This window comes from Phocoena sinus, chromosome 2 (genome assembly GCF_008692025.1).
Source record: "Phocoena sinus isolate mPhoSin1 chromosome 2, mPhoSin1.pri, whole genome shotgun sequence".
NCBI classification, from domain to species: Eukaryota; Metazoa; Chordata; class Mammalia; order Artiodactyla; family Phocoenidae; genus Phocoena; species Phocoena sinus.
The window spans coordinates 117,941,279-117,963,820 of NC_045764.1; the positions used below are offsets into that span (position 1 = coordinate 117,941,279).

Here is a 22,542-nt window from a genome sequence, read left to right on the forward strand (position 1 = left end):
CCCTCTGCTATATTTTGGAAGAGTTTGAGAAGGATAGGTGTTAGCTCTTCTCTAAACGTTTGATAGAATTCACCTGTGAAGCCATCTGGTCCTGGGCTTTTGTTTGTTGGAAGATTTTTAATCACAGTTTCAATTTCAGTGCTTGTGATTGGTCTGTTCATTTTTTCTATTTCTTCCTGATTCAGGCTTGGCAGGTTGTGCATTTCTAAGAATTTGTCCATTTCTTCCAGATGGTCTATTTTATTGGCGTAGAGTTGCTTGTAGTAATCTCTCATGATTTTTTTATTTCTGCAGTGTCAGTTGTTACTTCTCCTTTTTCATTTCTAATTCTATTGATTTGAGTCTTCTCCCTTTTTTTCTTGATGAGTCTGGCTAGTGGTTTATCTATTTTGTTTATCTTCTCAAAGAACCAGCTTTTAGTTTTATTGATCTTTGCTATCGTTTCCTTCATTTCTTTTTCATTTATTTCTGATCTGATTTTTATGATTTCTTTCCTTCTGCTAGCTTTGGGGTTTTTTTGTTCTTCTTTCTCTAATTGCTTGTGGTGCAAGGTTAGGTTGTTTATTCGAGATGTTTCCTGCTTCTTAAGGTGGGCTTGTATTGCTATAAACTTCCCCCTTAGAACTGCTTTTGCTGCATCCCATAGGTTTTGGGTCGTTGTGTCTCCATTGTCATTTGTTTCTAGGTATTTTTTTATTTCCTCTTTGATTTCTTCAGTGATCACTTCATTATTAAGTAGTGTATTGTTTAGCCTCCATGTATTTGTATTTTTTACAGATCTTTTCCTGTAATTGATATCTAGTCTCATGGCGTTGTGGTCAGAAAAGATACTTGATACAATTTCAGTTTTCTTAAATTTACCAAGGCTTGATTTGTGACCCAAGATATGATCTATCCTGGAGAATGTTCCATGAGCACTTGAGAAAAATGTGTATTCTGTTGTTTTTGGATGGAGTGTCCTATAAATATCAATTAAGTCCATCTTGTTTAATGTATCATTTAAAGCTTGTGTTTCCTTATTTATTTTCATTTTGGATGATCTGTCCATGGGTGAAAGTGGGGTATTAAAGTCCCCTACTATGAATGTGTTACTGTCGATCTCCCCTTTTATGGCTGTTAGTATTTGCCTTATGTATTGAGGTGTAAGCTCTGTATTTCTAAAAAACTCCTTAGGAGCTTCTGAGGATTAGTTAACTTTAAGAACCACTTATCTATTCAGTGCCCTTACTAAATGGAGAAGGGCATTGAGTCCCTGAAGAGATTAGCTAACAATCTTAGGTTAAAACAGCCAGGTGAGGAGCTGAGACTAGAACTCAAATAGTAGTGACTGTTATTCATAAAATTGGAACAAATTTTACATGCCCTTTAAAAACTGCCTGAAACCTGTAATTTTTCAGACATTTCAGTGTTGTCCCAGGTCTGAGTCTCTTTTCATTTTGTTTCCAATTTTTTTCCCTTCTTTTTTCAGTTGAATAATTTCTTTTGACCTGTCTTCAAGTTTAGTGACTCTTCCCTCTGTCACTTCCATTCTGCTGTTAAGCCCATCCAGTACAATTTTATTTTAGATATTGTATTTTTCAGTTCTAGAATTTCCTTTTTTTTTTTAAGTTTTGATTTCTTTGCTGAAATTTCTTACTTTTTAAAAATCACTGTAAGTATTTTTTAAACCCCAATATCTGCTTTAAAGTCCTTGTATGGTCATTCTAACATCAAGGTCATCTTGAGGATGGCCTCTATTGATTGTATTTTCCCTTTAAGAATGGGTCACATTTTTCTGTTTCTTTGTATATTAATTTTGGATTGTATTATAGACATTGTGGAGGTTCTGGATTCTACCGTATTTCTCTGAAGACTGTTGTTTGTTTTGTGTTACAAGACAATTAAGTTGGTGAAACTGTAGACTTATTCTCTCCTGTGGTGGGTAGCAGCTGAAATATCAGTTCAGTTTTTAGCCTTTGCTGAAAACTGCTTAAGTTTGCCTCACATGTGTGTGGTTCAGGGGTCAGCAATAGACTCGGGCAGAAAACTCAGAATTTTAGGTTCCACTTCTCTGGCTCTCATGAGCTCTGTCCTTTGGTTTTTCAAGCCAGAAAGTTCTGTGAATTTTGACTGTTCTGTGCTATAGTTTGACTGTGGTCTGCTTTCAGGCTAAACTATAAAGGAAAACTCACCCCATATGGGTCCCTTCTTTCAAGTTCCCACTCCTTTCCCAAATCTGTCTACTTTTGTTCATGGTCCTGAGTCTTCAGCTATTTATTTCATTATTTTCAAATTTTTTGATTTTTTCCAGTTTTATTGAGATATATAATTGACACACAGCACTGTGTAAGTTTAAGGTGTACGGCACAATGAGTTGCCTTACACAGATCGTGAAATGATTACCTACCATAATAAGTTTAGTGACATCCATCATCTCATATAGATACAAAATAAAAGAAAAAAAGTTTGGGAATTCCCTGGCGGTCCAGTGGTTAGGACTTGGTGGTTTCATTCCCGGGGCCTGGGTTTGATCCCTGGTCGGGGAACTAAGATACCACAAGCCCCGTGACTCAGCCAAAAAAAAGGAAAACATTTCTTTTTCCCTTGTGTTGGGAACTCTTAGTATTTATTGTCTTAACAATTTTCCTATGTATCATACAGCAGTGTTAACTACGGTCATCATGTTGTACATTACATCCCCAGTACTTATTTATTTTATGACTGGTGGTTTGTACCTTTTGATCCCCTTCACCCAGTTTCCCTTCTCTCTCCCCCCACCTCCGGTAACCACAAATCGAATCTCTTTTTCTATGAGTTTGGTTTTTGGTTTTTCAGATTCCACGTGTAAGTGTGATCATGCAGGATTTGTATTTCACGTAGCATAATGCCCTCGAGGTCTATTCATGTTTTCACATATGGCAAGATTTCCTTCTTTTTTATGGCTGAATAATATTCCATTGTTTGTATGTGTATATACATTTTCTTTATCCATTCATCCATCAATGAATTCTTAGGTTGTTTCCATGTCTTGGCTATTGTAAATAATGCTGCAGTGAATATGGGGATGCAGATATCTTTTCAAGTTAGTGTTTTTGGGTTTTTTTGGGATAAATACCCAGAAGTGGAATTCCTGGATCATATGGTAGTTCTGTTTTTAATTTTTTGAGGAACTTTGATACTGTTTTCTATAGTAACTACACTACAGGTAGTTATTTTTTGTAAATTGTCTGGACTTATTATATGTAGGAGGGTCAGTCTGTTATGAGCTTACTCTGCCATGCTAGAAATGGAACCTGGTATCCATTATTTTCAGAGTCTAACTGAAAATTCAAAATTGTGAGCTTCTGAATCTGCCATGCTAGAAGTGGAACCTGGTGTCCATTATTTTCAAAGTCTAACTGAAAATTCAAAATCGTGAGCTTCTGAATTAACGTCTTCATAGAAGAGATATATATCCATTCTATAGAGAGTGTTTCCAAATAATGTAACTGATCCATTTGGTTTAACACAGGGGCACCTGTGCCAGTGCTAATCTTAATGAAATAGGATAACTCTACAGAAAGGGTAAAGGAATTTTAGAGACTGTCCTATACTTTATGAATGAGTGGGGTTAAATGACTCCTAAGACTCTACTTGAATTGGAGCAATGCTGATAAATGTATTTAGCTATTAGCCCTGTTTTCACCTAGAGTAAAATTATAAAAATATTCTGTGTTTGCCCTCAGTACATCCCTATTTCATCTAAATAGTCACTGAACAGGTTTCTGGGTTGATTCTTTTATTTTGTATTACTCTTAGCTAATTGGTAAATTAGAACACTGAATAAGGAAGGAGGAGACCTAGGTTTTTATCGTAACACTGATGTTAATTTTTTGTATAATCTTGAGTTTTTCTTTTTATCTCTCACTGTTTTCTCAGCTCTAAAATGTAGACTTGCATAAAATAAGAGATGGCAATAATCTAATCTCCCCCTACCTACATTTTATATTATGTTGAATTATCAGGACTCATGAAGAGTCCTGCTTTCCAGTAATAATTGTGTCTTTAAGATTTTTCTTAAATTTTAAAATATTTTAGTTTAAAACACTTGTGTTAAAAAATAATGACAACGAGGATAACTAAATTTATGAATGACGTGGCCTCCGTAGTTGTTTCAGATTTTCTGTAATTTAGTCCTATTAAGCATACTTTGTAAAATTCATATATTCCCTTAACATGTTAGTACCTGGCCAAAATTAAAAAATTTTTTCTTTACTTAAGATGAGTAAGCAGAAATAATTTTAAATGATGCTATAATTCCAAGGAATCATTTGTTTTTGCACTGTTAAATACTTCGGGGTGGGGGGAATGTTCTTACCTTATATAGTCAAAAAAGATATACTCTAACTTGTCTTTTTCCTGTATATTATATTTCAGATATTTTTATTACTTAGAGGTTTTGTTAACAGTATAGATCTAGTTTCTTCAAGTGATCAACATTTTATTTTCACTATTTTTAGCTGCAAATCAATCTTTTAATAGACCAATATAGGTTTTAATCATCTTTTCTTCCAAAATTCTGCAGTGTAATGTATATGTTCATCTAACATTCTTTTATGTGTTTATAATTTAGAGTGCATGTTGTAGAGCAAGAATGGTTCAGGTGAAAAAGTATTTGGACTGGAAATTAAGAAATTTGGTTTCTAATCTTCACTCTTTTTAATCGTTTTATGTGTTTTGAAACTTGTTTTATCTCTTTGGACCTCAGTCCTTATATACAGTGAGAGAGATGAACTGAGTGATCTGTGTAATCTGTTTATCTGAGTAGTAGAAAATTTAGTTAGGTAGGGCTTCCCTGGTGGCACAGTGGTTGAGAGTCCGCCTGCCGATGCAGGGGACACGGGTTCGTGCCCCGGTCCAGGAAGATCCCACATGCCGCGGAGCGGCTAGCCCCGCGAGCCATGGCCGCTGAGCCTGTGCGTGCTCTGAAACGGGAGAGGCCACAACAGTGAGAGGCCCACGTACCGAAAAAAAAAAAGAAAATTTAGTTAGGTATTAATGGTTAATGCTGAATTTGTTAGATAATGTTCAATCTAGTTGGTAGACCAAACAGCGTATTGTAATATGCAATGTTAGTAAAACCAAAGACTATTTACACATTCTTTTCTAAACCTAATTGATGAACACACCTTTTTCAGTTCTTAAAAAATTCTTATTGGGAGATTTCCTGTTCTAGGTCAAGCTACAATTTAATCAAATTGGTAAATGTTGACACCAGTAAGCAGTGATAAGTTATGTTAATACCTAGAGCAACCACCAAAAAAATCCTCAAAAATACTATGGATCAGATAAATCATCATCAGAATAGACATGCTTTTCACGCCCCAAGGGAACATTTCCCAACATTGATCATATCCTGTGCCATGAAACAAACCTTAACAAATTTAAAAGAATTGAAATCATATAGTGTGTTCTCTGACATTGGTGGAATCAAGCTAGAAATGAACTATTGATACATGCAATAATTTGAATAGATCTCAAGGGCATTATGTTGACTAAAAGAAAAATTTCAGAAGGTCACATATTATATGATTTCATGTATATAACATCCTTGAAATGACAAAATCATAGAACTAGAAAACAGATTAGTGGATGCCATGAGTTAGGGATGGAAGGGGGAGGAGAGTGGATGTGACTAAAGGGTAGCATGGAGAGATCTTTTTGGTAATGGAATAGTTCTGTTATCTTGAGTGTGGTGGTGGTTTCACAAATCTACACGTGATAAAATGGCAAGAACTATACACGTTAGTCATAGGACCAATGTTAGTTTCCTGGTTATTATATTGCTCTATGTTTGTGAAAGATGTAAACATTTGGGGAAACTGGGTAAAGGGTATGCAGGAACTTTTTGTATTATTTTTGCAGCTCTCTGGGAATCTTTATTTTAAAATCAAAAGTTAAAAAAAACCCTTCTTATCTGGATACAGTACACATAGAGTAAAGTGCAGGTGTTTTAAAGCATATTAACCTGATGATTATTTCACAATTTGAGCACACCCATAAACCAGCATTCAGATTAAGGGACAGTTTTCTGATTATTTTTATTCATCTTATGAATTTAGATAGAAATCTTTACAATTAAAGCAGAAAAAAAGTTCTTGATAAATAATATAAATAAGTTAATATTCACATATCATAAGTAATCAGAATTAGAATTTTAACAGGAAAATGTTCTGGAAATAACAAGCCCATTATAAATTCTTAATAAATATTGGACTGCAACAAAAAATTAATCAGTGTGACTTACCTTGCTCAGTGTTTCATTCCGTAAGAAGTGGAACTTTATTCTGTGCGGTTCTCATCCTGTTGAAGTTCAGGAGTAGAAAAGCAAACACATGAAAGTGCTTTTTAAAACCTCTCTTTGAATCACAGTAGCTAACATTTGATTGGCAAAGCAAGTCACATGACAGAATTTGGAACCATTGGGCAGGATATATATTCTACCTCTTAAGGACAAGGATACAAGGAAGGGTGAAGAATTGAGGTCATGAATGCAGTCTACCCAGAGGGGTTATACTTTTATAATGTGTTTTCACTTATTATATAACTATCTTTTAAAAAATATATTGGGGTAACATAATTTCTTAGATTTAAAAATTACCTTTTGGAAGAAAGGAATATATGATTTTTCTGTTTAGTTCCACTTAAGTAATTGCCTTGTTTTCTTTGTACTTGCTCTTATTTACAAAGCTGTGCATAGTAAGCAATCTTGAAGAGTAATAATTTAAGCAAGTTTTTAGAAAGTCTTAAAATACGATCTCTTAACTCCCATATTTAGTAGTTACTAATACATTTTAAGAGGCATGCATATCAAAATATTCTTATGCTTTTTATAAACTGTAATTAGTAACTATGTTTCAACAATACTAGTAACAAATAATTCAAATAAGAAAAGTAATGCTAGAATTTAAAGGATAGTTTTTTGACTGTCAGGGTATGAATCTGCAGGATTCTTGGCTTTTAGTCTTTTAACTGATTCTTGAGAATTATATCTACAAATAATATGTAGTGCGGGTATTAATCAGAGTAATATATTCATGAATCTAACAAGAAAGGTAGTAATTGTGTCTAAGTTCATGTAAATATTTTGTTAGAATTTTAAGTTTAAAAAAAGTAAGAAAACCACAGATACTTTAATGAAAAAAGTTTCAGTTTTTATCATTTTTTCACCCTTTGGTATTCTTGACCTCTCAGTGCCCCTCTTGATCTTTCAGTGCTCTGACTTTAGTGTCCTTCTGTTCCTCTATCTAGCCTCACAGCCTCCTTTTCTAGGAATAGAGAATTAATAGAGAAGAATGAGAATCTTAATTCTCAGCAGATCTTGTGCTACTTAATGTAGAGAGATATGCATTAAAGGTGAATTATGTCACTTCCCCTCCTTGTACTTTTTTTTTAATAAATAAATAAATAAACTTATTTATTTTTGGCTGCATTGGGTCTTCATTGTTGCATGTGGGCTTTCTCTAGTTGTGGCCAGCGGGGGCTACTGTTCGTTGCAGTGCGTGGCCTTCTCACTGCGGTGGCTTTTCTTGTTGAGGAGCACAGGCTCTAGCCGCATAGGCTTCAGTAGTTGTGGCACGTGGGCTCAGTAGTTGTGGCGTACGAGCTTAGTTGCTCTGCGGTATGTGGTATCTTCCTGGTCCAGGGATTGAACCCGTGTCCCCTGCATTGGCAGGCGGATTCTTAACCACTGCGCCACCAGGGAAGTCCCTGCATCAAGTTTCTTGATGTGCAAGATCATTAACTTGGGATAGGAGAGGAGGGGATTGTCAGAGATTTGGAGGGAGAAAAAGGTACAGAGTAGCCATTTAGGAGAGTGAAGCTGCTTAAATGTCAGTGAAATGTGGTATGATTACAGGGCAATGTTGAATATCTACTTGAAGCTTATGGTCCTAGATTTGAAAGAGAGTAGTCAATACTATGTTTTAATATAGTTTATAATCATAAAAAATTTAATTTATCATTACAGTTACTTTGGGGTGCTTACTTTGTGCCAGATGTTATGTTAAGTGCTTTATATTAATCATTTGAAGAATCTTAAGAGTGTTATTCCCATTTTACAGATTAAGAAACAAAAACATAGATAATATAGCAAAATACTGTATATCACCTCCCAGAATTTACATATTAATATGTTTCATATATATATATGTGTGTGTGTGTGTGTGTAGCTGTGTGTGTGTGTGTGTGTGTGTGTGTGTGTGTGTGTGTGTGAGAGAGAGAGAGAGAGGGAGGGAGGGGGGAGAGAGAGAATGGGTACATAAAACATAAAATTAAATAGCACACTATATCAGTTGAAATCTATTCTGTTTCCTTTCCGAAGGTCATTACGTTCCTTCTTTCCCAGAGGCAACCACTCATGAGTTTAATGTGTGTAAAGTTACAGTCTATATATGATTTTTTTAAAAAGTATTTTTCTATTTTATCAAGTTTTTATCAGCATATATTCTTGAATTCTTTCCATTTTAATATAAAGTTTATTATTTTAGTTGCTGTATAAATAAATATATGAATATACCACATTATATTTATCCAGTCTTATCCAGTCTCCTCTGATGAACATATACGGTGTTTCCAGTGTTTCACCATTACTAACAATGCTGCAATTAACACTTTTTGTTTTACACATGTGTTCTTTAGAGATGAGTCCAGTTAATGAAATTGCTGGGAAGTAAGATATGTGTAGTTTCGGTTTTAATAAATGTTGCCCTTTGGCCTCAAGAGTAGTTATGTGTGAAGAATTTGAGAGTAGCTATTTCTTCAATACCTGATGTAAAACTTTTTTGAATATTTCCAGCCACATGAATTAAAAGTTTTCTCATTTTTCTTTCTTTGATTATTTTTTGTAGTTCTTTTATTAGTAGTAAGCTTGAGCCTCTTTTCATATTTATTGATCATTTGTATTTCCTCTCGTAAATTGCCTGATCCATTTCCCTCTTGCTTAATAGGAATTCTTAGTATCCTTTGGATACTAATCTTTTATATTTTGCAAATATTTTCTTAGTTTATTATTATGTATGTTATTGTTATACATCAAAAAACAGTTTTCAAATTTTGTTATAGGTAAGTTAATTTATTTTTATGGAATTTTTGTTTTCTTTAAGACTTATCTTTAGATTAAAAAAATATTCTCTGTTTTCTTCTAGATATTTAAAATTTTCTTTTGATTTTTAAGCCTTTAGTCTGGATTTTATTTTTGTTTTAATGTTTAGTTGGGGAGTTATTTTTTTCCCCATTGGATAGACAGTTGTTTTAATACTGTATATTGGTATATCAATTTGAAATATCACTTTTATCTTAAATGTCCATATTTGCATAGGTCTGTTTCTTAGACATTTTCTCTGTACCATCGGTCTCTTTATTCCAGAGCCATAACCTATCCATATCAATGCTTTTATCAACTACTTCCTGGAAATTTTGCTTTCCATTCCTTTTAAATTCCTTAATCATTAAATTAAACTATTTCTTCACATTCTATGTGAAGATGCTTATTGTACTTGATTAGCAAACAGTATTGAATTAAAAAAAAATTCAAACCCTTTATCCATCTTTATAATTCTCTTCTCAACCATGCTGATGTTCTTGTTATGTGATAGACCCCCAAATTATTAAATTGTTACCCAGAGAACTATTGCAATCCAGGACTTGTTTTGGAATGAAAAGAGATGAATAACACTTTTGTTTGAACTAGACATCTTGAATTTTTTTCTGATTTTTAGTTTACGAAATTGCTTCACAATGCACTGTACATTCCTTCCCACTCTTTTATTCATTTTTTCTCTGATTCTTTTCCTTCTCCCATTATTTCTTTTTAATCAGCTCTTTTCTTAGAAGGGTGGTAGGAAACAAAGGTAAAAAGGCAAAAAAGAAGGGAACCATTCATGTCCTTATTTGTATTTTAGTCTTTGATTAGTCATATGCTTTCTACATAGTTTTATCTTATTACATTAAATGTGTGTGTGTGTGTGTGTACATGTACATATACATGTATATATGTATTTGAATTTGACCAGAATACCATTGTTTACTTGTTCATCCTTCCTTATTTTTCTTTCAGGGCAAGCTTTACCTCCTCTGTGATATCATTTCTGACTCCTCTAATCAGAATTAGATAGGCCATCTCTCATATTATTTGTATGCCCTTTTATTTAAGGCATTAATTTATTTGTTTCTGTCACCGTAAGGGCACAGACTGTATCAAAACCAACTTTGTATCACTAATGCCTGGCACATAACAGGAGCTGGTAGATTTAATTATCCCAGAGGAGGGCAATGTGGACATATGATTGATAAAATAGAATACTTGTAGCAAAATTTTGTATTTCTGAGGTTATTGATATTGTGGGGATGTATTTTAGAAGCAAAATAATGATATGGTATCTTGAGAGCTGATTGAGAAAGAGTTGGGAAGTTTTCAGGTTTCCCCATCTTATCCTTATCCCCTTGCCCAGCTCTGCCATTTAATTAATCCCATGTTTAAAGTAGAAAGGGAAAATTCAGTTTAGATCTCAGTGGTTGTTATTGGCCTTTTCTTCCACTGGGCTAATTCATTCAGACCATTGAGACAGCTCTGAAAGGGGGAGGAAATGAGCCTTCAAGACTATCTGGATCTTGCTCTTCTAAGTCACATCCCTTGACCCTTGAGAGCTCATTAAATATAATTCTCTTCATTGACTCTAGTTGTTGCCAGGTGGTATCCTTCGCTTTGTGTTGGAAAGATGTGTCAATAAGGTCCCATGTGGCTGAGTCAGATGACAAGTGACATATCCAACATTGTATGGAGTTCACATTATGAACCACAGCCTGAGACAGTCATGGAAGGTAGTTTGAGGCCATTTGTCTGTATCTATTAGGGTGGGGGAGAGTCACACAGTTTATCCCCTTTGTCCTTTGCCATATTTTTGGAGATTGGCAAATGCCTACTTAATCTATCAAAGTCTACCATCACCTATCGGAGATGAGATAGACTACCTATATTTTTTCAAGAATGATGAGTTCCACAAAGACCCATGAATTATTACCATTTTGTCATTGTAAATGACAAAGGAGGCTGGCTGTAGAAGCACCTCAGAGTCTGTGCCTAAATTTGTGTCTCTCCAGATATCCTTAATCTGAGTATTGTGAACCTTCCATTCCTCTTTTGAGTCAGAGATCTTTCCCTTTAGTCTTGGAGGGATGCTAAATTCCAAAATGTTGAAGTTACTGAAAATTTGATTACTTGATGACCTCAATGATAACTCTTTCTGCTTTGGTGACCATTTCTTTTATCGTTGTCAGTTCTGCTAAATTTCTTGCTATGTTTACAGCATATTCTGTTTTTTCTTTCTTTGCTAGTAGCTAGCTTCTCAAAGCCTTTTTTGATATATTGATGTATCTGCTTCCTTCCACTGTTATTAAAATTGAAAGTTAATATATGTAACTAAATTCTATTCATGTATTCTAATTTACACATAGTAATGGAATCTATCAAACTCCAGGGTAGCATTTATACTTGTGTTTACTGCAAAAGCAAAGTTATTGCCTTTAGTAAAGTGTGTAATTTTCCTAAAATTGTCCACTGTTATCTACCCAGAATATATGTCAGTCTTTTATTTATTTTAAAATTTATTTATTTTTGGCTGCGTTGGGTCCTTGTTGCTGCACGCTGGCTTTCTCTAGTTGTGGCGAGTGGGGGCTACTCTTGGTTGCGGTGCGTGGGCTTCTCATTGCTGTGGCTTCTCTCATTGCAGAGCACGGGCTCTAGGCGTGCAGGCCTCAGTAGTTGTGGCTCACGGGCTTAGTTGCTCCGCGGCATGTGGGATCTTCCCAGACCAGGGCTCAAGCCCGTGTCCCGGGCATTGGCAGGCGGATTCTTAACCATTACACCACCAGGGAAGTCCCTGTGTCAGTCTTTTAGAAAGCAAGAAAAATATCTACATTCATTATATGAAACTTAAGGAAACTCGATTTATTTTTATCGTAATGAAGGTATTTTAAAAACGTGTTTTCTAGGCCAACCGTATCCTGATCCAGTTCTTCCTCCACAAAGGCAAGACAGATTTTATTCTAATTCTGGTAGACTTTCTGGACCAGCAGAACTCAGAAGTTTTTATATGCCATCTTTGGATAAAATGGGTAAGAAATACTTGTGTGTATGTGTTTTTTAATAATGGTGGCATACTAAAGAATGGGAAGCTGCATAAAGGACTAATATAATTGTGATCTCTGCTTAGCTCTTAAGGCCACAGTCTCTTTCCTGAGAACTTCCTGGTTTTATGTTTCTTGTTATTTTGTACACATCCATGGCGTCTGCACATATGTTGGTGGTTGGTTTGGGCACCACTGTAATGAGTTTACTATATGAACCCAAGATGGTAAATTTTACTGTGTTCCGTGATTAATTTTCTAGTTTTTCCAGTCCACTGACATATATCCTGTTTAGTAATTAGGGAAATTAGGCTGGTGTGAATGGATATGTTACAGTCTACCAGAAAAATAATTTGAGTGCATACTCTGTTGATGGGTTAATCAATTACCTTGTTTAAACCTTTCATGCTTAGGTAGATTTAAATTTTACTGAGCAATCAACTATTTGTCAGGGGCTCTTTTTCTTAAACCACTTCACAGCAACCCATTGAAGTTGGGAAATATATATATCCAGTGAATCTATTAGAAGTACATAACATTAAGGAAATAAAAAGATTAAAAGTAAGTGGAAAATTAAAATTTATGAGTTGAAGGTTTCTTCAGGAAAGGGTATATATTTTAGGGGAGGCATTTATCCAGTTGAAACATGTATTATTTTAGAAACTCATTCTTCTCTGAATAATAAGGCAAAAAAGCAGACCTGTGGCCTGTTTTTCTGTTATTATAATTAAGTTAATTATTTCTAATTGTTTGGCTTTTGAAATTGTTTTCCCTCGTTAATTCAAGCTTAATGGAATGAAAGTACATGTATGATTGAACATCTGTTTCTAAACTAATGCTATTTAAAATTTTTCACATGTCCATTTTTTTTTGTAATAGAACAGTATCCAATTTAGCAAATAATTTTAAAGTGCTTTCTGTTTGGAAGGTAGCCTGCATGACGTGGTAGGTAATATAATTACAGTAAAGTATAGTTTTTAGCTGTAAGAAGCTAATAATTAAATAGGAGAGAAGGACAAATATATATGCTTAACTAATACTGGTTAGAATAGTAAGTCCTATGAGAGAATATGTTATGTTCACAGAAAGGGAGAGCTCCCATATAGTTGAAGGATAAAGGAAAACTCCATGAAGGAGGTGGCATCTGAGCTGCTTTTGAGGGAATTTGAAAAATTAGTTAAGAGGTAAGGGTCTGTGCTAGTAATAATGAACAGTATAAGCAAAAACAAAAGAGCATGAGTTATTGATGGAGAATGGCTGTAAAACTGAGCTATTAATCCCCTGATACAAGATCTTAAGAGGGTTAAATGAGTTAATGTGTGTGGAAGTATTTTGTAAATAGAAAAATTTCTGTATATGTTATTATTGGTTTATCAATTTATGGTATTTACATGAAGGAGAGTGGTGAGAGATAGGTTGATACATTAACTTAGCACTAGTGCTCAGTAAATGTTTATTGAATGAAATGAATTATCTCATTTAATCTTCACAATGAACCTATAAAGTAGATGCTATTATTCTGATTTTACAGATGAAGAAACCAAAGCTCAAAAAGGTGCTCACGGTCTCAGGTAGGAGGTATTAGAGCCAGGATTTGATCCCATGTCTGTATGACTCCAGAGCCATTGTCTTGATCCCTGTACTGAAATGAGAGGGTAGTGGATCAATTTAGTGCACCAACCCTGCCATTGATGCACTAAATACCTATAGAATGCTTACTGTATGATAGGCAGTATGGTAGCTGCTATATTTCAGTGGTGAATAGGTCAGCATTCCTTATACCTTGAGGTCTAGTAAAGGTCTGTAGGCAGTTGCACTATATAGTGACAAAAGTAATGAGTGCAAAATGTTATGGGAGCATATGGGCCACTAGCCAGTAACCCAGATGGGAGGTAGTGGTATTTTTCTTTTTTTGTAAATTTATTTTATTTATTTTTTGGCTGTGTTGGGTCTTCGCTGCTGCACACGGGCTTTTCTCTAGTTGCGCGAGCGGGGGCTACTTTTCGTTGCAGTGTGTGGGCTTCTCATTGTGGTGGCTTCTTGTTGCAGAGCGTGGGCTCTAGGCGTGTGGGCTTCAGTAGTTGTGGCACGTAGGCTCAGTAGTTGTGGCTCACGGACTCTAGAGCACAGGCTCAGTAGTTGTGGCACACGGGCTTAGTTGCTCCGCGGCATGTGGGATCTTCCCAGACCAGGGATTGAACCCATGTCTCCTGCATTGGCAGGCGGATTCTCAACCGCTGCACCACCAGGGAAGCCCTAGGTGGCGGTATTTTGAATGTGGGATTGTCAAGAAAATCTTTTTGGAGGAAGTGACGTATAAGCTGAGAATTAAAGGAGAAATTAGCTGGGCCAAAGTGATGTTGATAATGTTTTGGGAGAAAAGAATAGCATCTTTAAAGACTTAGAATTAAGAATGCCTCTTAAATTATGGCTGCAACATGGAGTGGAAGGTGCACGTCAGGAAATATTGAAACAAGTAGTGAAGAGGTAAGCAGTGCATAAAGTTTTCAAGGACCTGCAAACCTGTTCAGAAATATTGGACTTATTTGCAGGATAATAGGAACACATTAAAGGACTTTAAACAGAGAAATAATCAGATCAGATCTGCATTTAGAGAAATTGCTCTGGTTACATTATGGGGAATAGATTGGAGGGTGCGGTTAAAGGTTGGAAGGAGGGTAACTTTTTTTTTTTTTTTTTGCTCGGCACGCGGGCCTCTCACTGCTGTGGCCTCTCCCGTTGCGGACCACAGGCTCCGGACGCGCAGGCTCAGCGGCCATGGCTCACGGGCCCAGCCGCTCTGCGGCATGCAGGATCCTCCCGGACCGGGGAACGAACCCGTGTCCCCTGCATCGGCAGGCGGACTCTCAACCACTGCACCACCAGGGAAGCCCAGGAGGGTAACTTTTTAGGGGACTGTGACAAGTCTACAGGGTTGATGGTGGTGACTTAGCAGAGCAGATAGATGTGAACAGACACAGAAAAGATAGAATTGGGAGGACTTAAGATTGAAGGCATGTGGTAGTGAGGGAGGAGGAGGAGTCTTGGCTGATGCTCAGGTTCTTGGCTAGGGCACTTGGACCATTCATTGTTCGGAGACAAGGAACAAGGAGCAGCAGAACATTTGACAGGAAAGATTATAAGTTACATTTTGAACTTACAGACTTAGCTGCACCTGTGATACACCTGCACTACTATTCAAGTAGGCATTTCAAGCTCTGAAGTCCTGGGGGAAATATCTAGATCTGAATTATACATCTGGAAGTCTGTAGTGATATACATCAAATTAAAGCTGTAGGAGTGGATGAGATTTCTCAAGGCAAGAATGAGAAGAGAGTAGGGCTGAGGGTGGAACTCTGAGGAGACACCACTGAGGAGTAGTGGAGCTCACCGAGGGGACTGAGAAGGAGCAGCTAGAAAGGAGAGGTAGAGAGGGTGCCATCCCAGTAGTTGAAGGCTGAGAGGACTTAAAGAGGGAGGGAGTAGTCAACGATGGTGAGAAATAAAATTAAATGAGGGGGCTTCCCTGGTGGCGCAGTGGTTGAGAGTCCACCTGCCGATGCAGGGGACACGGGTTCGTGCCCCGGTCCGGGAAGATCCCACATGCCGCGGAGCGGCTGGGCCCGTGAGCCATGGCCGCTGAGCCTGCACGTCCGGAGCCTGTGCTCCGCAACAGGAGAGGCCACAACAGTGAGAGGCCCGCGTAGAGCAAACAAACAAACAAACAAATTAAATGAGGACTAAAAGTTCTATTTTAATTTAGCAAAAAAAGAGACTTTTCTATCTTGGGGGAGGTAACTTCAGTGGAGCAGTGGATGTTGCACCTAGATTGCACTACGGTGAGGACAAAATGGGAGGCATTCTGAATAATATATATAGAACAGTTTTTCACTGTGAAGGGGAGAGCTAGCTGTAAGGGGGTGCTTCTCTTTTTCTGTCTTATTTTAAAATAGTAGTTGGGAGAGACCTGCTGATAGGATGGGTCTAGCCGAAAGGGTGGAGGGAGGCAACAGAGAGAGGAAGATCCCTGGGGAAGCTGGAGGAGGGCGACTCAGTACAGAATCAGGGTCTTAGATTGTCTAGAAGAATCCTTTCCCATGATAATAGGAAGTAAGATCATAGGAATATAGTGGCTGATACATTGATATGTTTGACTACAAAAAGTTAAGGGAGTTTCTAAGTGACTGGTGTAGTAGGTTTGAGGAGAATGGAGGTTTCAAATTGAAGGGAAAACTGGCTTAGAAGATGCAGAAGGAAGGCTAGGCAATAGGCAGCTGGAAATATGGCTGGAGGTCTGCCAGCCTGGAGTGGAGACAGTCTACATGGCTCTGTGGTGTAGTTTACCCCCCACAAGTGCTAAGTGGCTCAGGTATAGGCAGAGTGGAAGTAGAGAGTTGAATTAATCCAGGGCTGAATGTTGTCAAGCACATGTGAAAAATGGCCAATAGGATAAGGACACTAGTGACGGGCTGTTAGTGATGGAGTTTGAAGTCTGTTAATTAGGGAAGGAAATGAAGAAAGGAGGAAACTGAGAGATCAGAGGACTGGAAGCTTCAGTGAAATCCAAGGACAGGTATAGTGGGAGTAACTAAATGAGAAGGCTAGGAGAGGTAGGTGGTCGTGGTCAGAGAGAGGGTTATTTGAATTTCTGTTCTTAGAGCCTGAGCAGTTCTTGATGATAAAGTCCAGAAACATTTATTTTGAAACAGTGGCTAATCCAATTGTTAGTCTGTGTTACATGATGGAGGAATAAGGAAGGAAAGATGAGAGGGAAGAAGGGAGGAAGAAAGGAAAGGAAAGAAGTAAGGCGGGAGGAAAATGAAGGAAGAAAGGAAACAAGGAAGGCAGGAGAAATATGAAGGAAGGTGGGAGGGAGAGGGATGCTACCTCCTGGAAGCTTCCTTAATGATGCTCCTTTCAGGATTGCCTAGGCACAGGATAGGGAAACCACAGTCACATGCCTTTGCAGAACTCGTGAGTCTGCCAAAATTTCCAGGGACCTCAAGCTGTTCTTGTGGCCCTAATACAGGATGCTGGTGTCAAGCTGGTTGTCAGTGTCCTTTGTGATCTCTTGATCTAAGAATGGAGCGATAAATCATGTGTTTTCACGGTTTAACTTTTATGTCTAGATGGGCCAGTGTCTTCAGAAATGGAATCCAGTAGAAATGATAGCAAAGATGATCTTGGAGTAAGTATTGAAAGTGGAATTTTATCCATGTATTCAGGATCTTTAATCTCTTGGTTTACTAGAATAGAAATTTAGCTAGCCATCTAGTTTTTGATTAAAAGCTGCTTTTTTCTTTTCCACAAATATACTTCGTACTTAACATTATAGCTATTTCCTTTCTGGATTGTACCCTATGGTGATAAAGTACAAGGTACAGACTTGAGGTTTGATTTAGTTTATATAGTTAAACAAGAACTTGAATTTTCCCCCTTGGATTTTTATTTTAATGTTTTAAAGTATGTTTTCTGTTTACTGCGCTTACAGTCTTGGTTTTTGGTCACCTTGGAAATATTAACATAAGCATCATCTCTTTTTCTCAGTATATGCTTGATAAAAGAAATGTATATTTTGGTACTCTTGGACTATTCTTATGTTTTATCTTTAGCCAGATTATTACTTTGTTGGTTAAAACTGTTTTCTGTTGAGTTAATAAAATATTCATGATAGCTAAAATTCATCTGATGTAGAAAACCGAATATTTCTCTGGAGCCTTTTAGGATATCATAGACTGCTTTCTGCCTAGGTGCCTAGATGCTTTCTTCTAAGCCTAAGCTTTTCAGGAAAACTATTGCAAATTTTGCTGTTGTTTAATGACTGCCATTTGTCAATTTGCTGTAGAATTTAAACGTGCCTGATTCATCTCATCCCATTGAAAATGAAGCACCTGGCCCTGGCTTGGTTCCTCCACCTCACCCTCCAATCAGAGGCCCATTGTTTCCAATGGGTACAAGGGGCCCTTTCATTAGAAGGGGTCCTCCTTTTCCTCCACCTCCTCCAGGGAGCATGTACGGCGCTTCCCGCGATTATTTTCCACCAAGGGATTTCCCTGGCCCAGCACCTCCTCTATTTGCAAGTATGCTTTTTTTTTTAAGCTTAATATGTCTTATAGAGTAGATCAGAAATATTAATTTTACTTTCTATTCATGTAGTAATACAGTGGAGGAAAATTTTTCTCAGCTTCTGTGAGTGTGCCGTTACTTTTCCAGATTGGGAAGATAGCCAGCCATCAGTAATGAGGCCTCATCAATAATGAGGCTTCAACTTGATTCGTCTTAATAATGTGGAATTATTTCTATGATTCAGTAATCAAGAAAATCATTGGCTCTTTGCAGCAGTCTTATGTTAAGACTAAAATTGTTTATATCTTATTTGATAGAAATTGGGTACTCTGTCAATTAGTAAAAGTAATTTCAATTTATATTTTTGCATTAAAATCACTGGATAAAGTATTTTTTTAAATCTTTTTTCATAAGTAGCTCCCATGCAGTCTTATTTGTTTAAAACCTAAAATGTGTTTATCGTGTTTGGACTAATTGTTGAATTTATTGAAATTCCTTATAGCCTCACATACGAAAAACGGAATAGTGCTTTTATGTCTATGCATTGCCATTTAGAACTATAGGTTTCAGCAGAATAAGTACAGGGTTACCAAGCACTAGGAAAAAGCCTATCATTTGCCTAATATAGTCATTCCTTCCCTCATTCCGCCTCTATTTTTAAAGTTTAAGGTGAATTAAAATGAATTTTAATTGGGAAATTTAAAGACAGTTTTTGACATAACTGGAAATATTTTAGGATAGTATCAAATTAGACTTGAGTTTTAAGTCTCGTGAAAATTATATTACATGAAAGCTTTTTTTAGAGTAAGTTTTACTAGATTTTGAAATAATTGTTCTCCTTTTCAAAAAGTGTTAAGATGTTAGATTTTCATAGGACAAAAAAGTTGCACCTAGATTAATGACATTCCCTTTAATCGCATGTAGTTGAAGAGAATATGTGTTGCTCAATGTTGTAAAAATTCATTTGTTAGATCAGGTAATTATTCTGGTGTCAACTTTTGAAAATAAAGATAGGTACTAGCAGTTATAAGCTAATGATTTACTGGGGCTGCAGTACTGGGGCTGCAGTACAGGTGCTGAAAGTTAAAAAATGTCTTTTACCAATCTCTTTGAACAGTGAGAAATGTCTATCCACCAAGAGGTTTTCCTCATTATCTTCCCCCAAGAGCTGGATTTTTCCCTCCACCCCCGCATCCTGAAAGTAGAAGTGAGTTCCCATCAGGGCTGATTCCACCCTCAAATGAGCCTACTACTGAACATCCAGAACCACAGCAAGAAACTTGACAATATTGTTGGGTCTTTCCTCAAAAGTAATTTTGACTTCTCTCTCATTTTCAGTTTAAGTAACTGCTGTTACTTAAGTGATTATATTTTTGCTCAAATTGAAGCTTATTGGAATTATAATTCTCAGGATAGTATTTTGTAAATAAAGATGATTTAAATATGAATCTTATGAGTAAATTATTTCCATCTTATTTTATTCTAGATAGTATAATTATTTTAATTTAACACATCCACTATCACATAAACAATAATGAGAGTTTTATATATGTAATCTTGCAGTTGGGGATAATTTGAACTCCAAAGGCTGTGTCTTTATTCCAAGAACTGTATTTACTATGGTTGTAGACAAATGTGAAAGTAACTTTATGCTTAATTAAATAAATATTAATTGATTTAAAGACTTGTTTGGCATTGATAATAATAAAATCAGCTAGTTTTTTTTATAAATATGGCTCCATTAGTTAGTTTCTTTACTTCTGCCGATAGCTTTGAGGCTCAAAACTAATGCTTTATATAGGTCTTTCCCATTCAGTTATCTTAACCAAAAATGTGTTCTCTTTCTTGCAAATAGACATGAACGACCCAAAGCAACAAATTAATACTCTTAAAAGTCAAAGTTCACTGTATTTTAAAGAAAACCAGGATATTGTCTAATGGCAAATTTCAGAATTTGAATCTTCTTAGTTCATTCACTGATTTCCTATGCCGTTTTCTTTTTCTTCTTGTTTTTCTCTTCATTTGTAAGATATTTACTGTTTTTAGTGGGGAATGTTGAGATTTACTATAAGGTAACTGTATTGAGGCAGTGTGTCATTTTGAGCTTTGGACTCAGTATCTTTAGAATGTCTCTCTAACTCATGTTTGTGTTCTATTATTAGTCATCTGGCACATTAGTATGATTATGAAAGGAAAGGCAATTAAGTATAGGTAATAAATATTATACTATTTATGTACAGAAAATTGGCTAAATAGGCTTAGAAAAAAGGCTAAAAAGAAAGGATCTGTGTGAAATGCCTGGGTAAAATAACGAGTAGAATGAGGATTATAAAAACATCATTACATTTGGTGTTAAAAGCCAGATTTCAGGGGGAAATAGACTATTTTTTCAAGTTGGAAAGTGAAAGAAAGAAGAGCAATGAAAGAGGAGTGATGTAGAATGCTCCAATCAAGTAAAATTTTTTTGTTTGCCCTGGGATAGGGGAGACTTGTCTTGGGTTAAGACAGAAGAGAAGGAGAGAGGGGAAGGCAAACAAACATTAGTAGAGAGAGTGGTAATAAACTGAGAGGCAGAATCGTAGAGGAGGCAAGGAGAGCATTGGATGAGAGCATGGTGGAAGGCAAGAAGACTTGATATGGGCTGACTGGTCTAAAATACTTTGGGATTCCAGAATAAAGGAACATAATTAGTTTTAAAGTATATTTTATTAAAGTAATATAAACAAATGGGAATAAATCAAATGATAGTATTTTAGAATGAATAGCAAGTTTTCTCTATTTACTCTTTATCCCCATTTATACATCCTAGTCAGTTTCTCTTTTTAATTCTTATTTTCCTTTTCAATTCTGATGATTTTAGAATTTTAGAAGATATCTTATACCTCTAATCTCTGATTTATCAACTTAATTTATTAAATTTATCAGTTTGTATATTGATTCCTTGAGATGAAAAATTGGGACTTAATGCACTTGTATTATTACCATCCACATTTTCCTTTCCTCTTCATGTTTGATGTTTATCCAAATTAAAGTTTTCTATTGTTGCCTTTGTAATTTTTAATATATTTAAACCCTATTAGTATCCCTTCTCTTTATTCCACTTCCCTTCTTCCCCTACCCTGGCCAAAATCCTATTTTCTCTTAGCTATACATTTATATTTTCAAGGTTGCTAATAATTATATTATGCCTACAAGCATAACCTGTCTTCTTTTTTTTTTTAAACTGAAGTATAGTTGATTTACAAGCATAACCTACTTTCTGTACGTGGCGCACAGTTGATCTAAAATTTGAAAATCAGGGACTTCTCTGGTGGTCCAGTGGTAAAGAATCTGCCTTGCAATACAGGGGACGCCAGTTCGATCCTTGGTCAGGAAACTAGGATCCCACATGCTGTGGGGCAAATAAGCCCACGCACTGCAACTACTGAGCTCGTGCGCCTCAACTAGAGAGCCCGAGTGCCTCAAACTACAGAGCCCACGCGCCCTGGAGCCTGTGCGCCACAACCAGAGAAGAGAAAACCTGCACGCCACAACTAGAGAGAAGACTGCGCGCTGCAATGAAAGATCTGCATGCCTCAATGAAGGTCCCGTGTGCTGCAAGTAAGATCTGACGCAGCCAAAAATAAATAAATAAATAATAAATAAATCTTTCAAAAAATAAAATAAAATTTGAAAATCGTAAGTAGCATTTATAACATTATCATCATTAAATGTTGTTCACCAGCAGGCCAAATCATATACAGTTAACCCTTGAACAACATAGGTTTGAACTGTGCAGGTCCACTTATACCCAGATGTTTTTTAATAGTAAATACTACGGTATTACACAATCCATGGCTGGTTGCAATTTGCAGATGCAGAACCTCGGATATGGAGGAACCTTGAATATGGAGGAACTGCGGATAAGGAGTGCTGACTATAGGTTATACATAGATTTTCAACTGCATGGAAGGTCGGCACCCTTAACTGCCCCCCACCCCTGCCACCCACATTGTTTAAGGGTCAACTGTACAAAGTTTGCATTTCCTTCTCTATGAATGCCAGTATCATAATTTCTGGGCCACTCTGAAGAGCCTGTTTTTTAAACATCAGGGTCAAATGAGTAATTTTTTCTTACCTATTCTCTCTTCCCCCGTTTACCAATAATATCCTAAAATAATGACATATTTTGGTTAGTTTTATACTTGGGCCAAGAATACAATCCCCCTGCCCACTTTCCTAATGTAGTTTTTTTCCCCCTCATATTATTTGCCATTATCATACCCTAATTAAAAAAATTCCCTTTCATATCTTTTCTGTTGGATATATTATTCCATATGCATTTGTTAAAGA

The 22,542-nt window shown here is 36.4% G+C and overlaps 1 protein-coding gene across 13 annotated transcripts in view; it reads left to right on the top strand.

Annotated features, from left to right (window-relative positions):
• The window catches only part of MIA2 (MIA SH3 domain ER export factor 2), a 114,119-nt gene extending 94,227 nt beyond the window's left edge, over positions 1-19,892 (top strand). For 9 of the 13 annotated variants that reach the window (XM_032622249.1, XM_032622253.1, XM_032622255.1 and 6 more), the window contains 4 exons: positions 12,010-12,132; positions 17,274-17,332; positions 17,990-18,224; positions 19,328-19,892. In XM_032622249.1, the coding sequence (XP_032478140.1) occupies positions 12,010-12,132; positions 17,274-17,332; positions 17,990-18,224; positions 19,328-19,494 (584 nt within the window). In that variant the 3' untranslated portion in view covers positions 19,495-19,892. The remainder of the gene's footprint in view (positions 1-12,009; positions 12,133-17,273; positions 17,333-17,989; positions 18,225-19,327) is intronic. The other 4 variants (XM_032622250.1, XM_032622252.1, XM_032622254.1 and 1 more) reach the window with 1 other exon arrangement.
• The last annotated feature ends 2,650 nt before the right edge of the window (positions 19,893-22,542 follow it).